The sequence below is a fragment of the Boleophthalmus pectinirostris genome, unplaced genomic scaffold, assembly GCF_026225935.1.
Source record: "Boleophthalmus pectinirostris isolate CB_2022bp ecotype Guang Dong unplaced genomic scaffold, ASM2622593v1 HiC_scaffold_23, whole genome shotgun sequence".
In the NCBI taxonomy this organism is placed as follows: domain Eukaryota; kingdom Metazoa; phylum Chordata; class Actinopteri; order Gobiiformes; family Gobiidae; genus Boleophthalmus; species Boleophthalmus pectinirostris.
The window spans coordinates 20,657,795-20,678,211 of record NW_026571207.1 but is presented as its reverse complement, the minus strand read 5'-3'; the positions used below and the strand labels follow the sequence as shown (position 1 = coordinate 20,678,211).

At 39.1% G+C, this 20,417-nt stretch overlaps 1 protein-coding gene across 2 annotated transcripts; it reads right to left on the bottom strand.

Annotated features, from left to right (window-relative positions):
• Nucleotides 1-488: 488 nt before the first annotated feature.
• On the bottom strand, nt 489-17,779 carry n4bp3 (NEDD4 binding protein 3). 2 transcript variants are annotated; one of them, XM_055159108.1, is made up of 10 exons: nt 17,575-17,779; nt 4,880-5,160; nt 4,503-4,671; nt 3,821-4,033; nt 3,244-3,365; nt 2,976-3,168; nt 2,596-2,688; nt 2,256-2,507; nt 1,746-1,986; nt 489-1,586 (listed from the first exon to the last, which is right to left on the bottom strand). In XM_055159108.1, the coding sequence occupies exons 2-10, from the start codon at nt 5,125-5,127 to the stop codon at nt 1,213-1,215; spliced, it is 1,905 nt and encodes a 634-aa protein (XP_055015083.1). In that variant the 5' UTR covers nt 5,128-5,160; nt 17,575-17,779; the 3' UTR covers nt 489-1,212. The 2 variants fall into 2 exon arrangements, with proteins under 2 accessions (XP_055015083.1, XP_020784260.1); XM_020928601.2 differs by lacking the exon at nt 17,575-17,779 and adding an exon at nt 11,842-12,015.
• Nucleotides 17,780-20,417: the final 2,638 nt, after the last annotated feature.

Below are 20,417 nucleotides of genomic sequence, written 5' to 3'. Positions count from 1 at the left end.
CTTCAGAATGTCTTTGAACCTTTTCTGAGCTGATGGTTTACATAATATTTTTAATGCCAGCAGCAGAGCTTTATGATTCACTTTACACTCACAGCTCCTATTGGTTCTGTGTTAACCCTTTTCTGCCTGTGCTTGTTCATTCTGTGGATACCATATAAATGTTGTTTTAGTTTTTATATAGCCAGGGGATGATGCTGTGGACCCATGGCTAAACCTCTAAAAGCCACATTAGTCCCAACAGCTCAGTCTTTCAGTGGTCCGTGCCATCAAGCTCCTGTCATCTGTTTCATTGGCACGACTAGTGGAGATTTTAAGCCCTTTTTGTGTAGACTGGAGCCAGCAGCTGAACAACAACAGAAACTTGTATTGTATGTAGTCATGTTAAGTAAATAATAATGTTAACTTTATTACAGAAATCCAAAATAAACACATGTATTTGTTCTGTTCAAGGTTTAATAACAACATAATAGTCTTCATATTGTATTTACAGGATAGAGGCATGTCATGGCAACCATTTAGCATATTCTGCAGTTGGTCAACAGTGTGCTTAGGTAACAAATGCATTATATTTACAACATGTGTTTTCAAAGGTCAAATGTCACAGCAAAAAAGGCTTCCATTTACAACATTAGTTTCAGTCAGTTACAGTAGTCTTTATGGAGTAGCATTAGTACATTGGCACAAAATAAACCTGAGATTGGTTTCACTTCAAAGTCTATTAAGTATATCAGAATAAGTATGTTGATTCCTTTGGCTTAAGCATTTTAGTCTACAGCAGTTCTTTTGGGAGTTGTTGTGGTGTACTTTCTGATGGGGTGGAGCAGGGGAAGGATGGTTACAAAAAAACAAATAAAATGGATAAACCTGAAGTACTGCTTAACATTTCAGTGATGAAAAAGTCAGTTTTAGTGACCTCTAGTGATGAGTTGTCGATTACATTTTCTCGGGCTGTGGTTTAAACACATTTTTGTTCATGGTTCTGTTCATATATGCATCTGTAAATAACTTCATAGTTTAATCAGGTCAGTCAAATTTAATTTAAAAGATTTCTATTAATCTCTGTAAAAATGAAGTGTCCTGTTTCAGATTGTTGTCTTGATATGGTCATATGATTTGTTGTATTTACACTAAATAAACAACATTGCTAGCAGCTTGTACCTCACATGAGAACCCTACCAGAGGGTATTTACATTGCAAATATGTAAATCACATTCAAATTTCAGATGACTCAATTCGGTCTATCCATGGTAACCCAGAGCTGGTTCTGTCAGTCTGATTGGTTGTTGCCGTCTCACTCCTCTGCTGGGGTACATCTAATGTCCGACTTTGCCCCGCCCCTTCACTGCTGGTTCTGACCTGGACACCACCAGCCCTCATCTGCTGCAACTGCCTCTCCAGGTCCTCATTCCTGTGATACATGTCTAAGTAGCTGGTTTGCAGCTCTTTTTGATAGCGGATGACCTTGTCCTTTTCTGCCTGCCACGTCTGTCTCTCCTCTTCAAAAGCCAAGGCCTGGGCTTCGCTTTGGCGTCTCTCCAGGAGCAGCTCTGCACGCAGACGCTCCTCTGTGGGCCCCCCAGACCCTCCTGAAACCAAGATGATGTACACATGGTTTAAACTACACTCCAGTCAGTCCTTAGGGGAAATTTTATGAAAGACACAGGCTAACTTTTCACTCTGCTTTTTACTTACATTCATTTAGTAACTTCCCAATTTCTATACATAAAATACAGGTATAATATTACCTGAACAGTCAAGAGCATTGTTTTCCTGTCTTCCAGTTTGAGAAAAGCATCTTCTTCTGGGTGTACCATCTGCCACCATTTTCAGAGTTTGAATCTGGCTCTCCCGGGTACTCAGCACAGTACGGGCCTCTCTCAGTTCAGTCTTCAGGTGGAAAATTTCACTGAGCTTTTGGGTGACCTCAGCCTGGGAGTCCCTCAGCTGCTGCTTCAACAAAGAAATTTCTCCTGACTTCTGGCAGACCTAAAATAGACATAAACAACATAACAATACTCACATATTATGGGCTTAAAAACGGTAAAGGATTTCTACCTGTGACATCACAATTCAAAATTGAAACCATGATTTCTGAGACACTAAGACAAGACAGTTTTGTAAACAAACTCAAAGCAAGAATAAAGTACAATATTACTCTGGGTATGATGAGGTAACAACATTATAATATGAATTAAAGCTCAGTCAATTCAACACATGTATCCTTTAACAGAAATGTATATCTTTCTACAGCTCACCTCCCACTGTGTCTCTTCCAAAGTAGGACTGGTTGTTTTGGCTCTGACCCCTGAGTCTTGGCTCCTATCTTTTCTCAGGCTGTCCAGTTCCTCTTGTAGCTTGGTCTTTTCCTGTTGAGTTTTGTACAGCTGTAACTGCAGACTGCGCTGGGACCGCTGAGCTTGATGAGAAACTTGCCGTAACTTTGTTGCATAGAGACGCTTCAGCTCCCCGACCTCTTTCTCCCACAAACGTTGTTTCCCCTCAAATACCTGCATGCAGTGACTGAACAGTTAGTCCTCAAAAGAGCAGCTAATGAAACAAAACATGATTAGTTAAATTATGTATGCTTAAATTTACCTGGGCTATGGCACCCTCACTCTCATCTAGATTTCTTTTCATTTGTTTTATTTCCTGTTCCTTCTCCACTAGGCGCTCTTCCAAATCTCGCACCTGTTGTAAAAAAAAATATGCATACCTTAAAGGCGCACTATGTAACCTTTCTGATGGTTAGAGATTATATTAATTTGCCAGGAATATTCTACAGTAGGGAAACACATCTATTTTTATGTGAAGAGGTAACCCAGCTCATAGTAAGAATTCATGTTGTTCAAAGTATTTTTGAGTAATAAAAGTGTAATGCAAAAGCAATATCATCTATGGAAAAAAGCCCCCCATAGAGTGCACCTTTAAAATCATCAATATCAAATCTGGTAAAAAGTTAATAAACAAGGACTTACTACATCCTCCATAGACATAGACAGGCTCCACTCATATGGTGGTGGGGCCTCTCCATGGGGGGTCAAGCGGCTGAGCGTGGCCATACTTCGACAGGCCACCTCCCCTATGGGCACGCCACCAGCCCCTATGGTCTTTGGCACCTGACTGGCCTGATCCAAAGACCCAATGGTGTTGATGTGACCCATAGATGCACTGAGTATTGAAAAAGGCTGTTAGCCCAGCCGCAAACCACATAGCCCAATCAGTAAGAGCGATGTTGCCACTGACCTGATGTTAGACAGATGTGGTCTGAAAGGAGGTCGGTAAGGGGGCAAACTGTTCATGGAGTTATGGCCCGAGTCAGACAAGTTATCTTCCTCATGACTGGTCCCACGTACAGAGGAGAGAGCCTGCACATAATTATGTTTCAGTCACAACCTACTAATTAGTAAACAAATCTAGATGCCAAAAGTTTATACCTTTACATGTATTCATTAAGAATAATTTAGAGTTCCCTAATTCAAGAATATTTTTACTATGGCCAACTTGGGAAAATCTCAAGCCTCTCTACTGAGTTTATTCAGAGTTTTTACAATAGCTTTTTACACCATATTGTGGAATATTAGCCAACATTTCAATGGAAACAATCATCATTCCAGGTCAAGTAAGAGTCAGATTGGAGGAGTTGCAAGCCCCCTGACAGTAAGGACACATGCTATTCCACAATTTTAGTGCAATAAACCTTATATTCCATGGCTAAAACCTTACGTGGTGGGGTTTCAATTGTAGGTAAGAATTAGAATATCTTAATATTAAAAGTACTTAAAAAGAACTTTCTATTTTGGTATTTATTGATGAGGAATACCCTATTAGCATTTGTTGTGGGACATCCATATCGAGATGGCGATGAAGAGGAGGAGGATGTAGACACCGCTTTTGGGATGTGTGCAAAGGCTCGGTGAAGACCATTTGAAATGCCATGATCCTCTTCCTCCAATTTAGACGATGGATACAGATTTTGCATTGAGCTGAAGTTTTTCGGCGTAACAGGCTTGAAGGCTGAAGTCCTAAAACATGACTGATTAATCATAAAAAAGGTAAAGTTAAAGCATTTAAAGACATTAATCCCTTTCTTGTCTACTCTGTGGTATGTTTTGTGCAGTTGTCAATACAGGTCAGAATAAGAAAATTATCAAATCCTCCCCAGTCTCGCTGGTGTGAAGATTAATATTCCTGTGGGCTGTTGCAACCCATTAAAAGACTGTATTTCACTTTGACTCTGATACTAATTGTTTTCACACCAACAGGACATCATTTGTAAAGTGGTATAAACATAATTTCATACAGTGAAATGTATGACTAACTGAAACCATTTTGGACTTTTCTTTATCTCGGTTTGGTCACATTTTAGCACAACAAAACAAAGTGGAATAATTATTTGAAGATAACTATAACTACTAATTCAGTGTAAGAACATAAGTTATTTTTAATATCGGTTTCCTAGTGTGTAGAATGAAATTAGAACAGGATGTGTAAATCAAAGATACCTTTTCATGCTTGCCTGCACTTGGTAATGAGTTCTTTGTCAGGTCCACTTCAGTCCCATCTTTGTTATAGACTTTGCTATATGAATCCTCATCACAGCCATTGAGAGACGTGAGGCTGGAGATGAGACCCCTTTTGTTGTCACCGCTCTGAGTTGCTTTGGGGTCTTTTCTGCATAAAGAGAGGTTTTCGATTAGTTATGCTGAAGCATGAATTCAGCCAGGAAGTCAAAAGGATTACAGTTAGATTTCTTTTTTTTCAGCTCTAATAAACTCTCCCTTCATCAGATTTTTTCAGATGTCTCTGCTTGCTGGGATCTAAATGTCTAGTCTAAACATTCAATTAACTCTACACTGTATAAAATGTTTTAGTCACATACCTAGTGATATTGAGGTAGTTGAGGAGTTCCCTTTGCCCCATGCCCTTCTTCAGCAGCCCATTGGAAGGTTTGGGTCTCACCTGAGGCACTGCTCGACTGGATTTAGCTGGAGACATATCCGGCCTCTCCACCAAACTGCCCACACTCCCCATCCCACAGCGGGATGAGAGGGGCTGGGTTGAGAAGGGGTTACGGAAGGTTTTTTTGGGCCCACGGGACAGAGGAAGAGTCTGAACAGACGCTGCCATTGGTTATAGCACTCTGCAGGGAGATGGGACGCTCTGTAAAAAAAGAGAAAATGGTGGTGAATATGTTAATTTATTAATCAAGGAAATGTACATAATGACAAAATAGCACTTATGGTAATCAGGATGTTGTGGCTTCAATCCGACCTGTATGTTTTAACATTCCCTTTAACACTCATAATTGCTGGAATACTCTCCTGTGTTCATTATCTTAAAAAGCAACTACAGCAACTAGCAAAATAAATCAATGACAAAGTGGTTTTACAGGTCCTGTTCACACTAACATACCCCAAAAAATGCTTTTGAATGCTTGTTTTTAAACATTTGCATAAATTGCATTGCAGAGGAAAATCCCACGCCTGTGTCTCCTAGTGCTGAGCGGATGTGGCTCTGCCCTGAGGGAGCCCACAGACGTGTCATCAGTTGTACTTCTGTGTACAGACAGCTGTCTCGGATCACAGCTGGAAAAACTACACTTCTCCCTCCACTACATGATACAGGGCTGCATAAAAAGAGCAACTTGAAACAAGCTGAACATTGTGTTTCATAAATTATTTAAATACATTTGTACTACTAACACAACTTTCACTATAAACTTTGTATCCTGAATGTACAGACGTACAGACTTCAAAAAGGAACAAAAATTTAGTGCCTATCTCCTCATGCTTGATTGATATGAATATGGTCATATCTGATCTATCTCTACACATCCTCCATCTTGCTTCTTTTCAGACAACCTCATTAAGGTTCACTATTGATTTCACCCAAGTGACCCTCTCTCTTTCCGTGCATAAACACCCAAGCAGCTATAAACCACTGAGACTGTAAAATGCTGCAGCCTTCAGACTATAAAGAGGACCTGAGGGAGGTGAGCTCTGTTTAGTGTAAGGCCAGTGGACGTGGCACCACAGACTTAGTCAGACACTGGTAATTGTCCTCTGCAGTTTAATACAATAGAAGTAATAAGTACAACTTAACAATTTTATAAAAATATTGAATTAAAATTTCACTGACAAGTTTTCTTATAAGTTTGTCTCAATGGAGATAGATTTAATTCCATACTGTGGGCCTTTGCAGGCATAGCAATAACATCTCCATGGAGACAACCAGGTAATGCCACCAGGCCTGGTTACGGGTCAGATCTGTGGAAGGTGAGTCAGCTCACAATAACAATGCATGTTTTTCATATTTTTAATCCATAAAAACACATGTAATTGAATAAACTGCCGGTTTGCGGTGTAAAGCTGCAATTGATCCAAATGGCCAAAAGAGCCTTAGCCTACTCTTCTGAGGATCTCAGTCAGGACCAGATCAAAGCAGCTTTATCTCATGTTTATATTCATGAGCAGCAATTTGCTTCAGTGTACTTTCTTTCATAGTATCATATTCCTACTTCAGAACTACAGAAGCTAGAACTATATCTTCTAGATTGAATAGTTCATTAAGTCAGATACAAATAAACCTGGAAGGCTGAGAAATATGTTTACTCTTATTCTGTGAGTAAAACCTCACCGATCTGAGTCAGTGCAGGTGGTGTATGTTTGAGGATGTAATTGACATTGTATGAATAAATCATGAGTGTGTCAAACCTAATGGCCAGTGGCCAAGGTCTGACACAGTATTTTTAGGTTCAGTATTTTACTGCATTTGCGTCAAGTGGTCAATCGATGATTGACGAGAAACTCAGATGGGGAAAAGAAGATTGAGGCAACACAATTTATTTTGGGTAAAATCCTTTTAGGCTGCAACCCAGCCTTAACAGCTCTGAAAAATGGTGCACCCAGTTGTTTTCCATAATTGCCTTGTAGTTTATGGGCCAGAATAAACTAGGAGACACAGAGATTTACAGCCAGCACAACTAGCCACAGGGTCTAAACACTACTCACCTCTTTAAATCAGACACACTGATCAAAGCTCTCCTTCCTCTCTGTTGTCTAATTGGAAAGGGCTCCGGTCATGAGTTGTACCTTTTATTTAAGTTAAAATGATTTAATTTCTGTGATTAAAGATTGTTCCTTCAGAATATCAGACTCATTTTGATTCACAAAGCACATTCATATGGGGAGACTTATCTTGAATAAAAGTTAAAAGATGTATTTCAGGGGGTCAAATTTTCTTTACAGTCTCTTGAAAATGAAAAATACAAGCTTGGGCATGTCAGTTTTAAAGCACAGATGCTAGCGCAGTGCTGTTTGAAAATGGGTCCATCAACATTGCCCACCCCCATATATTCAAAACTGTTTCATCATATCCAAAGTTTATGTTTGCAGGTTAAGTTTGTCTGTTACATCCAAAACTCCCACTCAGCAGCAGCAGTACACTCTTACATAAGCCCTGGTGGTTCTCACAGCTGTGGAGCTGTAAAACACTGTGCAGCACTCACTGACCTTATCTTTTGTGCAAAAACCAGCTTCAGTGTTTCTACCTCCCACTGACACCAAACTCACCTGCTCCACTCCACTCATTTGGTTATATCACTTCAAAATATTACCTTTATAAGTGTAGATTCTAAAATTACACAGAACAACAGTTGCATAGTTACAAATGAAGGCTAACCATGCTGTTGGATTTTTATAATAGAGGCCAGGCCGCATTAAATATGTGATAATAATATGTTACTATAATACTATACTGTTATCTTTATGTGTATTGTATTGTATGCTCATTTAGGTGTGATGACAAACACATGCACTATAGAAATGCACAACAGTCTGATTATGACACAAAGCTTTTACAGTATTTTCTATGTAGGAAAAAAATTGTGTACTCTTTTACAAGAAACGTGTGGGGTTCCCCATCTTAAATTACTTTTAAAATGGCAACAAGATCAATACTGTTATTGAGAGGCAAGAGCTCAGTCTAAATATCATAGGTTCTGTCTCCCACGATTGAATGGCTTCCTGCTGATAAAAGGCAGTGATGCAAGGAGACACATCTCCCTTGGAGGTTATTTAAACGGACAGTCAAAGCATGCATATATTCTTTTTCATGTGTGATGAATGCACTCTTGTATATCATGTAACACCTATGTGTGAAATATAACACCAGCCACACAAGAACATGGGAACATGTTCAGATATGCCCTTACACTTCTTTCTCTTTTCATGGTTTTCATAATGAGCTAAGAGAACAGAGTCTTGGATTTAAGGCGCTGTGACATAAATAACAGACAAACTATGAAATTCTGACGTATAAATAACTATATTTTACAAGTCTTGGTGCTGAAGCCAAAAGTCCACTGTTCAGCTGCACAATCTTTCCATTGATGACAAGTTCTCCAGTCTTTTCTAAGGTCAAAGGGTGACTTGTCGTCAGAGAGAAAGACACAGGGCCCTATTGAGTTTGCAACTGTGTCACCAACATGACCTGCAGGTAAACAAGTGGACAACTTTGCTTAGGATTTGGCCAGACTATGCCATTACATTAGGGTTGGCATCGTATCACAACAAAAATGGATTACAGTTTAGATTATGTACAATGGGTAGCTTTTGTTTCCATTGCCATAAAGATGTAATAATCTTTCCAAATTAACATATTGTAATTTGATTAATAATCAGGTATCAATACTGAAGCATATAAACAAGACATCTTTTTTTTTACCGTTCCTGAATGACTGGATCATTCAGTACTATAAAACCACTTTACTATTAAAGAAACCGCTCTTACTTCACATAGAAAATTGTACAAAAAAAGATTGGATCAAGACAACACTAATTAAATTAAATGAAACTGAAATGTGCACGCAACCGCACATACTATATTGCTCACATAAATGTTGCTATGGACCCTTCTCACTACTACTAGTACTACTACTAGTATATAGCTCTGTAGGCTATTGTATTTTTTGACAAATTCAATTACTCCAGGTGAGTACAGTGAAGGAATGGGGTTATCTGGGTTCACTGGTGGTGATGATGTTTCATGAAACTCTATTGATTTGGATCTGACTGATGTTATGTAAGGCTTCAGATGACTACACCCATGGGGTTGGGTCTTACCGTCACCGTAATTGAAAAAACACAATTGCATTGCAGGGTTTCGGATGACGCCACAATATTTTGTGTATGCCTGTATCTTAAATTAGGATTATTTTTGTCATGAAAATATTTATGTTAAACTGAATTTAAAGTTCTGAGAATTCATCAAAATTACTGGATAACTAAATGTATCCTATCCTTTCAGTCATGGTGGAATCTAAAAGATAAAAGTAGAGTTAATACATTTAGGTTTCCGTTTTTGAAGTAATGATAGTCTACAGTGTCCAGAAACTTGATCACTGATTAACCGGTTAATCTTACCTTCCTTATTAAGAGTGAGATAAACAACAATTGTTATGCTGATTTTGTATGGTGTATATTGTGTATATATTGTGTGTATGTATACATCTTCTCTCCACCATATTGTCATGGTAGTTTTTTTTGTTCTGCACATCTGGAACAAATAAAAAGGTTATCATGTCTATACCACTGAATTTACTTTTGCCAGTAATAGTGTGTTCAGGCAGGAATTGAACTGTCAACACTGAACATCTAACTAATGATCAATACAATAATAATTATTACATACAAGGAATACAAAAATAATACATACACTAAAAGCTTAGCTTAAAATATTGTTTATCACTGTGTTGTAAAACTCACTAGATATTATTATCCCCATTTCCTCTTAAATGTTCCCACGAAACTGTGTGTCTCCAAAAAGATCTGAAATATTTTCCCGCAGAAATCAGAGAAAGCAAACAACTAAACTATGCCATGCATTTCACCTGTTTCTGAACCCGATCCAAGCCTCATTTGGTTTCAGTTCACCTTGTAATGCCAGCAGAGCGCTGTTCTGTTTGCCAACTGCGGCTGCTAGCTAAGCCTGGGTCAGTCCAGAGCAGTGGTCCAAATCAATGAGGAAACAAAACTACATTCTTAACATTTTTGTCTGGGTAAAAATTAATGTGCTTTCACCTGTACCAATTGAAATGTGAGAGAGTCCTATATTTAAACTAGTCAGTCAGAATGAGAGAAGGCCTGTAACATCAGACATTTAGTGACTGATAATTTAACCATCTAATGAGCTGTATGATGTAAAACTAAGGACAAAAGCCTGAGAGAGGGAGCTGCTTATTAAATTCATTACAAGAAGAGCCAGGGCTGAGGAGGCGGAGGGGTTACCCGAGTCCCTTTCTCTCCTCTGTGGAGTCTTTGTTTTCTGTTGCAGTTCACGTAGGAGTCGGCTTTTGCCATTATCCAAGACATTGAATGGTTCCCACATCATTCCACCCACAATGCTTTGTTAAACTACTTTAAACTTTCAAAAGTACACATATGTTCCTGTTCTTGTAACATAGAATAGACAGAAATAAGCATGGTATGTTCTGACAAACTAAAAGTAACTAGTGACCACTAAAAAAAAACATTTTCTGATGGAAGCCTAGAAGATGGAAGATTGAAATACAAACTACGAACAAAAATCACATACATGTTGTAATATTTTTGTAGAGGTTTGCAACAATTCAAACAGAAACTTTAATTTATCTATAGTTAACCATGCAGCCCCCCCATGCCTCAGCAAATCTCTGAACTCTGCAGGATAGTGGTGTGAGTGTCAAAATGTAAAATCAGGTGGATGTTGATGCTAGTGTCCACTGGATCAACAATTTGCTTCAGTTTTTTCTGTAAACATACTCAGTGTTTAATCATTGGCAGCCTCTCAGTGGGAACAAGTGAAAAACCCTCTCTTCAGCTGATTTGGATCGCAGCTTCTCTGGGCAGTTTGCATTGACAACATAGCAACAGGAAGCACAGGTCCAACATATGCAGCGCTGCCATTTACCTTGTGCCATTGTAAAACTTTGCCACGGTTTGTGGCCAGAAGCTGGAGAACATACAACTTCTAAAACATAATTAGAAAATTAAGAATAGTTAAACAACAAGGAAGCTCTTAAATCTTGTTATGCAGTAGTGAGCCATTAATAGTCCTGAGGGGAATTCCAATGTAGCAAATAGACCATACAACCACGCACCAGCGAATTTCAAAAGAGGAAAAATTCAATAGAAAGAATTGTTATTTTGAAAAGCAGTTTGTCTGAGCATATTATTACCTTTATTCTGTGAGCACCATGCTGCTCTATTTTGGGACATTCAGTAATTTCAAGTTAATTAGCAGATTTGCTCAATGCTGCTGGGAGTGAAAAGGGGAGGCAGCACAGTGTGAGGCAAACCAGCCGGGAGGGATGATTAGGTTAAAAACTAATTCAAATGCATCCACTGCAAACAAGCATTCTTCATGGGCAAAGCAATTAGCAACCATCCTGCTTTAGTGCACTCTCTGCAACACCAGCACTGTGCCAAACTCTACAAAATACTGTCCTGACTTTTGACTATAGAAAAGCACGAGTACAACTTTCCCATGGTCATTTAGTCAGATGTGAAGACGAGTTCTGCAGCTTCTTAAGTGATCTCAGAGATATCACTTACATTCAGCTTAGGTATCACAAGACAATGTTCAAAGCTTGTGGGTCCACTATATTCTTTATTAGCTAACCAATAATAATATATTAAACATTAAAAGGCCCATACAAATTTATTCCCTGACATAAATTGATATGCTACCCTATAAAGAAAAGTTTATGGTTAAATTGTCTTTTTTTTCAGTTTCTAACACGCTTTTAAGCCATGCATCAATATTAATAACATAATAATCATAATAATCACAATTTAAATTTACCTGTAATTTTTCTGTCCACTTCCAACAGTGCGCTGCTTATCCCATGCTTACGCTGTCATTCTGTCTTCAATTCGTCTCATTATCATGCCACACGTTTCCTGTTTCTCGAGCTGAGAGTGGCATTTGGGGAGGTGCTTGTTTCCAGACACTGTCCTGCTATGGGCCACTATGTGAAATCTTGTCACCCAAAACAAACTGACCAAGCACACTGAAAGACAACAGTATTTGTGTTGCTAAAAAGGATGCGGGCAGAAAGCATTACAACATCACAGCCAGGTACTTTCCCATTCACCCTATACTCTCTTTTGGTCCCCTACTTTCCTTTTCACATCTCTTTGTTGTGCCTTTAAGCCCTCTGTGGTTAGACTTGTTTGCCGAGTTCTACGGACAAAAGACATGGATTTGTAAAAAACTTAAGATGATCACTCCTGACCCCCAAGGGATGAAAAATAGGCAGGTTCATTGCACAAATACCAAAAGTAGTGGGTTTTATTTCCTGGATAATAAGTCAATATTAACGGATTAGACTTGAGTTCAAAGACAATCAGCAGGAGCACAGAGGGAGAAAGACACAGGGGACTGTCTGGACAATAGTTCATGTATAAGTCGCTTAGATGGGTCCTGCTTCATATCAAGTTGCATAACAGGCGATCTTCAGATGAGTAGTGGGAGACAAGAGAAGACATTGTTTCAAGCTCCTTCACTAAAAGAGACTTTCTTTTCTTCTTTCCACACCACGTGATGAAGGCACAGGGTCTGATTTCATGTCCTTGGTGCAATGACTTTGTGAAGCTGGTACTGATGGGTGGGCATTCAGGAATCTCAGCTCATAAAGGCAGTTTCCAAACAAAGGTGAATAATATTGAAACTGGCAAACTATTAAAGGCATTCCACAATAAGAATGTGGTTTTGCAGTGCACTTTTGCCTCTATGCAGCGATTTTTAAATTTGAAAAATGAAAAGAGAGGATGTCAAAGGAAGGTGGTCTATTTTAACACTTACACAGGTGCCAGCTCAAGATTCCTTAGATTCTCCATTGCAGCAGACTCCTCGCTCACTGACAATTCCTGACAGTTGGGAATGTGTGAGAGGCGGTTTCAGATAATCCTGGCAGATGCACAGATTTAAAATAGCATACATTCACAGATAGTACCTGTCTTACCAGTCACCTAGACAAGACAATAACCAGGGCTAGACTCATTTCCTCTGCTTGATCCTCTTTAAGGACAAAAGCAATACAGGAAAGAGATATCGGAGGCATGCTGGCGGTCAAGTTTTGAAAAGAGAATCCTATTCAAGGTCAGTCAGCCACCTGTGATTGGACATTTGAGACACATTGCTCCAGAAATAAACAGAATAAATAATGAATAGAGTACACTTTAAATATAAAAAGTCTAAAATGGGGTATGATCTGTACTGTACTGAGCTGTCTAGTGAAAACTGAAACCAAATGAACTTCACCAGGGCCCGTTCAATCAATAGTTTAGACATCAAATATGCACTAACTTGTGGCATATGCACTTGTATATATTATGTACAGCACTAAGTACACTGTTCAGATTTTAAAGGTCTTATATTGCACAACACTGAGCTTGTATTGTGAGCTTTAAACCATGTCAGAACGGCATTACCTCATCAAAGCATACATGGAGTTATGTTTTGTTTCATTCACATATGTTTGAATAATCTTTCATTATTACCGGTAGTCTGTTTATATTTCCAGATCTTAAAATGCTCTGTTACACCTTCTGATGTCATGAAGTGGTAGTTTTCAAGTTAACACCTCCTTTTACCTTCAGTACAGATGGGAAATTCTGTCCAAATAATTCTAATGTATGGAGTTTAAAAATATAGTGGAGCACTCCCTGTATTACCACACAACTCTGCAAGGTGGAACAGAGTGTTTTCAGTCTAAGAACTCAGCCTAAATATACAGAATTTATGTGTTTAACATGTGTGAAAGAAACAAAACACAACTCCAGGTATGTTTGTCATGAGGAAACAATGTTATAACAAAGATCAGAAAATAGTGTAATATGGGCCCTCTAAAGTGCTTTATAAATGAGGTTGGTATGGTATTGGCAAAAGCAAAGCAGCTAGCCCAAATGCTGATGCAGAAGAGCATTGATGAGTGGCTGCTTGGGATATAAATAAACTGCCAGCCCACTCAGAAAAGGACCTTCACTCTGGCCCTTTTGTTCAGTCCTGCTGCTGCTCTCCACCCCAAATAATAGAGACAGATAAAAGCCTTGAGCACTTTGCAAAGGCACAATTCACCACAAGACAAGAAGCACACGGCTGCCCTTGGTATATATTTGAACCTTGTCAGTGCGGCCGCTCCTCCAGGAAGATAAGACGGATCAATAAAAACATGCAAATGATAAGGCTCAGCTCAGTCACATGGTAAAAACACAAAATGTTCGTTAACAAGACAATGGTCCCAGCATGAGATGTAGCCAGAGTTAGCTGCTCCGAGCGTCTATTTCCGTATCTAAAGCTTTAGGACACAGGCCACGGCATGGGGTCTGCTGCAAACTGAGACCTCTCTCTCTCTCAAGGTCAGAGGACAGGGTAAAAAAAATCTGAAATAAGGCAGATGCTACACAAATTCACACAAACAACTATGTAATTTAAAGAGTTAATGTGTGTTTTCCTTTAATTTATTTTTTACTAAATCTTTTTATACTCTAATTTTGAATACCCCCTTCACTTTTGAATACATCTTGATACTTAAATCAGCTATACACTGGAAAATACAGGATGTATTTACTATTTTGTTCTGTTTTATTAGATTATTCTTCTCTTGTGACTTAAATGTCTGATTTCTATAATTTTGTGATATAAGTGAATCAACGAGAAGAATAGGCAAGTTTAAAATAGTTTCAAAATCTGTCATCCTAGGAAGACACCCACCAGATGATGATTAACTTGGGTGTGTATGTTGTCTCATAAAACTACAGCGTTAAGTGTTTCAGCCACACAACATCACCCAGGTCAATGTGTGCAGCATCAATCAATGTCAGAGGGGCTTATTATTAGATCCTGCAATGGTCTCAATAAGGAGGTCTCAATACATTTAACAAAGGAAAACTACTAATAAAACAATTATTAATAGCAGACTACAAAGAATAGTAAAAAAGTAATCAATAGTTAAAAACATGAGATATCATTTTACAGTGAAAAAATACAATATAAATATAAAATCGCTTGACTGTCTTGACATTAGTATTAGCAGCTACTACTATAACTTATAATACAACAATAGCTGATGCAGAGTACATAATTACAGTTTTAATAAATCTGATGTAAAAGTCGCAAAAGGTCCTCTGATAAAAATCCATTCAGATAAATGGACTGAGAAAAGTGTTACAGAATCAGATTAAGATTCAGGGGCCAAATGATGAAAAATCTGTGGAATAATGGGATGTGAGGGAGAGAGGAGGAAGGATGATTAATGTTTGATTAGCCTCTGCAGTTCACAGTGTAGAGGACATAAAGTCAACTAGATAGGGTAGTCAAAAAATTTAAAGAAATCATAACAAGTACAAAATTCCATTCTGCTGAATAAAACATTTTTTTAAATCATAATTGAAGTGTCAAAATCATTAAAGTCTCTGTATCAAAATCAAGTTTGAAATATTCTATTCTGCTACAGCTGATTTTACTAACCTAGACTTATTGTTTATGTTCCCTTAAGGCAAATTTGAAAGGAGAGTAAATTAAGACAAATGCAGTAGCATGTAGATTCCTGTCCAGCAGCTGTGTAACAGTCAGCACAATTACAGTGTCATGAACTGGCCCTGCCCCATGATAGGCAACAAACATATGCACGGAGACACAGGAGAGAGTGAACCCATGGGATCCCAGACAAACAGCTGAAGATGGACATTACATCAGCTGTCCCATACCACTGAGAGACTGGTCAGCCTAAGGGACAGTAACAAGTCAGTATTTACACAAGCAGTAAACTTAATTTCCTTTCTAACCTTTGTATACCTACACCCACCCTTAGCCTACAATGCTAAGGGTGGGTGCTATTAATAAAAATGTTATGATTCTATTTCTATTATAGATACTCAGGCAATATCTTTACAATGTTTCAGATATGTACTAAAATGTGCCAGTATATGTCTTGGTTGAGGCTCAGATTTAGCAGAACATATGGAAATGTGAAGTGCAAAAGGGCAGAAATGCAGAAAAAATTGATTAATCAATTACTGTGAGGTCCTTCTTAGTAATTTTAGATATAGACAATATATTCAATATTCTAATTCGTTTCTATTTATTTATCTTATCTATTTTTATATATCTCCCACCAACAACTTTTAACAATCCACTTGCCAGCATAATGTATCTCCTTCAGGACGCTCCAGTGGTTGTTATTCCACTTTAATAATGCCAGGGTCAGTAACTGATTTGTAATTATATAAACACTGCACTTGCCAAGATGACACGCATCAGCAGCCACATGTGAGGTCATTCATTGTGTGTAATAATGGGCATTTAAAAGGTGTCTTCAGTCAGACCAGCCTATACTGCTTGTGGTGCAGTGTTTCCTCAATAGGTTATAAAAGAGAACTGTATAGAGTGATGGAATGAATAGGGGCCACATTTTTGTGCAGTGACTTGAACCCAAAACAGCACTTAAGTTAAGTCTCAGAGATAGCCACTGACCTGTCATGCAAATAGAATAAAGACAGCAGTATGGTCTCTTTCAATTAGCCCACAAGTGTAGTTGAGATTATAAGAATTGTTACGGTGCGGGTGCCTACAGCAGTTGCAGTTCACATACCAATTGTCTGTCCATTGTCAAACCTGCCCCTTCACTTGCGTCACTACTATCCCATAACCACTGCACTCAAAGAACTCTTCCGAGAGTCCCCAGGTCAGAGGTCACATGTGCGGCCTCTGGTCTCCACGACGACAGCCTGGCAGTCCCCCAAAACTTGAGATGGTGCATGCATGGTGTCCCCCTCCACCCAGTTTGTATCCCACACACTTGGGCTCATTCTCACTCAGTAACTCAGCTTTTGTCCCAGGACGTGGAGTGAGAGATCCAACCCAAACACTGACAACACACAAGCCAAACACTCCACCAAAGAAACATAGAGCAAATGGATCACCACTGCCGTGCACTGACTGGGATTAACAAATGGGAAAGTAAGTGATTTAAATTTATGCCATTAAAGCACATGCAAATGCCAAAGATACACAAACTGACATAATCCACCTATAGTATATGATACCATTTTATTTTATTTTAGATTATTTAAATATTTTATGCATTGACGATTACCCATAGTTAGGGTGACCAGAATTTCAAAATAAAAAACTCGGACATCGTCAGTTTTTCAGTGGTTTGTAATAATAAAATTGTGAAACGAGTGCGTTATTAAGGAAAATTGTTATGCAGAGACCATCCATGATTAACTTCTTTGTGTTTTGGTCGTTTTTAAGTAGATTTTTTGTATTTTCCCTAAACAAATTACAATTTATGCTCTTTACTGTTGGCAGGTATCAAATTTGTCAAAAAATAGGGACATCTGGGACATTTCTTATATAAAACTGGGACAAATCATTGGGTTTGGATAAATCCACTGGGGCAGGGGACACAGGGCTCAAAACTGGGACTGTCCCGGGTAAACAGGGACGTCTGGTCACCCTACCCATAGTGTATGATTGTGATACAAAGGTCAAACAGAGGGATTCAAATCAAAAGCATGCGGTGCTTACCATATTGCAGCGCAGGACATTTCTTGGTCAGCTCAACTTTGCAGCAGTTTGCGTCTCGGCGTTAAAAGGAAACAAATAGGCGTTTACGTGGCTGTGCGAGATATTTTCCACAAGTTTGTTTTTCCGGTGCACTAGAGCTGACAGACTAACTGGCTGCGGTGGAGCAGAGAGTGCAGTGAGGCTGTTTCTTTTCCCTCCTGGTAGTTTGAACAGTCCGGCTGAGAGAGAGAGGGAGAAAGAGAGACGAGACACACATGTGCCCCAATCAACTGGACCGACGTGGAGACATGAGAAAGAGGGACCTCTAGTGGACAAAGCAAAGGAGTTATTTTAGACTTCGACAAACTTTACTGATTCACAAGGGAAATTATCTGGACACAGTAGTAAGCAGTGTTGGGAGTAACGCGTTATAAAAGTAACGAATTACAGTAATTGCATTACTTTTTGCTGTAACGCAGTAATGTAAGGCCTTACAGGGGAAAAAATAGTAATATTTTACTCGGTACAAATGCGCGTTACAGTGTTGTTTTTTTTTAACCTGGATTTAAGTGGTGGGTTTTTCTTCATACAAATTCGCTAAAATCACCTCGATATCAGCAGCAGTGAAACGCCGGAGATGCGCCCTCATAAACCTTCAGGTAACCGCGGGCGAAAGGACTGACAAAGAACTCCACGCTGTTTAGACCTGGTTTAGACCTGGGTCAGTTCTGGTTTAGACCTGGTTTAGACCTGGGTCAGTTCTGGTTTAGACCTGGTTTACACTCGTCCCTCCCTCTATCGCAGTTCACTTTTCGCTGTCTCGCAGATTTTTTTGTAATTAATTTATTTATTTTTTTGTGCAATTTTGCATGCCCTATTTATTTTTTTTTTTTTTACATTGTATGAATGCGTATTGCGTTCCTCCCGCTGCGTCCTGACTGGCCAAGGGACTCCTGTCTCCTGTACAGTACAGTACAGAATGTGTTCAGCTGCCAAATTTAAATACATGTTCAGTCTCTAGCAGTGTGATTCTGAAGTGCTGTACGGTTGCAAGTTTTCTCCCCGACGAAACCCACAACGTCGACGAAACGTTCTGCACTGACAAAGGCTCCTGCGCTCGCACCCAAAAGGCAGAGGAAGATGCAACCATCACACAAAAAGTTGGACTTCTGGACACGCTGAAGGAAGGTAGAAGTTACCGCTGTAACAGACTCTTGCACCGGCTCGGGTACCTGCATATAGTTGCTGAAATCAGGGCCGCGAGCCCGAGCAGCAGGGTCCATAAAGAGCGATCGGGCGACAGCCGCTCTTACCTCCGTGAAGTGCGGAGCAGAGCCGCTCCTTTCTCCTGCGGTCACCTTCGAGCCCGTCCCTACAGTGAGTCCTGTTTTAGTCCTAGTTCAGTTCTAGTTTAGTCCTAGTTCACTTCTGGTTTAGTCCTGGTTCAGCTCTGGTTTAGTCCTGGTTTAGACCTGGTTTAGTCCTGGTTCAGTCCATATACAGCGCAAAAGTTATTTTGGTGAGAGTAACTTAAAGTAATGCAATAGTAATGCCTTACATTTTAAATGCAGTAATATTGTAATGTAACGAATTACTTTGAAATGACAGTAATAGGTAATAAATAACGCATTACAGTTTCAAAGTAACTTGCCCAACAGTGGTAGTAAGTAAGTAAGTCTGTATTTATATAGCGCTTTCACAGACATTTTCTGTCCCCAAAGACGCTTTACACAGCATTATTCAGCATTATTCATTCAGCATTCATTCATACAGCATTATTCATTCACTCTATACCCTGGTGATGGTAAGCTACTATTGTAGCCACAGCTGCCCTGGGGCACACTGACAGAGGCGCGGCTGCCGTGACACGGCGCCATCGGTCCCTCCGACCACCACCATCACTCACACACACACCACCTTCATACTAGGCAATGTGGGTGAAGTGTCTTGCCTAAGGACACAATGATTGAATTGATTGTATTTAACTGACCTTGACTATCAACTGTTTATGGAGACCTATGTGTAGCTCACATATCACAAAATAATTCAATAATAAAGGGTAAAAAATACACATGGTAATAACATTTTAAATAATTATCAAAAAATAGTAAGAGCAAGAGACGTGTCAAATAAAACTGTTATATATGTATATGTACAAGTCAAAATTAAAGGTGTTAAAGGTGCACTGAGTAACCTTTTTGATGTCATGGAGAGATTACGCTTTTGCTTGAAAAGTCATTTAAAATTTTGACTTGTAATACATGCAAAGCAATGCCATTCCCATGGAGACAAGGTGGCGGTCCCTCCTTCAGAAAAGTTCCATAGTCCATCTTTAACAAATTGCATAGATTTATCCCAGAATGGTGAACATTAATGCCCCACTACTACAGCCCTTTTATACCTCCAAGAATAGCAACTGATGAGTTATATAGCATCGAACATCTGATTGTCATAGGTGTAAAAGAAATCATCTAAAGCATTTAATTAGGTATTGTGACGGTTTATTTATGGTAGCTTGATGATATTGCGTTGTTTATTCATTTTTATGTATGCATTTTTCTTTGTCAAACGTGAATCAGTCTTCAGTTAGACGTGCCGCTCCATTTTAACACAAGAGGGCAGTCTGTACTCCAGATAGAAACATGGGGTTTGTCCTGCAATGGTTTTGAGTCTTTGGACCATGTTATTACCTCCGCCAAGGAGGTTATGTTTTTGCCGGTGTTTGTCTGTTTGTTTGTTTGTTTGTTTGTCTGTTTGTTTGTTTGTCTGTTAGCAAACATAACTCAAAAACTTATGGACCGATTTTGATGAAATTTTCAGGATTTGTTGGAAATGTGAAAAGGAAGAACTGATTTCACGTGCAG

Excerpts from the sequence above, each read along its gene's own strand:
- n4bp3 (XM_055159108.1), bottom strand. The coding sequence starts at position 5,127 with ATGGCAGCGTCTGTTCAGACTCTTCCTCTGTCCCGTGGGCCCAAAAAA. Across the intron at positions 2,689-2,975 it reads CTATGTCTATGGAGGATGTA|GTGCGAGATTTGGAAGAGCG; the intron begins GTAAGTCCTTGT and ends TTTTTACAACAG. Across the intron at positions 1,987-2,255 it reads TGGAAGAGACACAGTGGGAG|GTCTGCCAGAAGTCAGGAGA; the intron begins GTGAGCTGTAGA and ends TGTCTATTTTAG.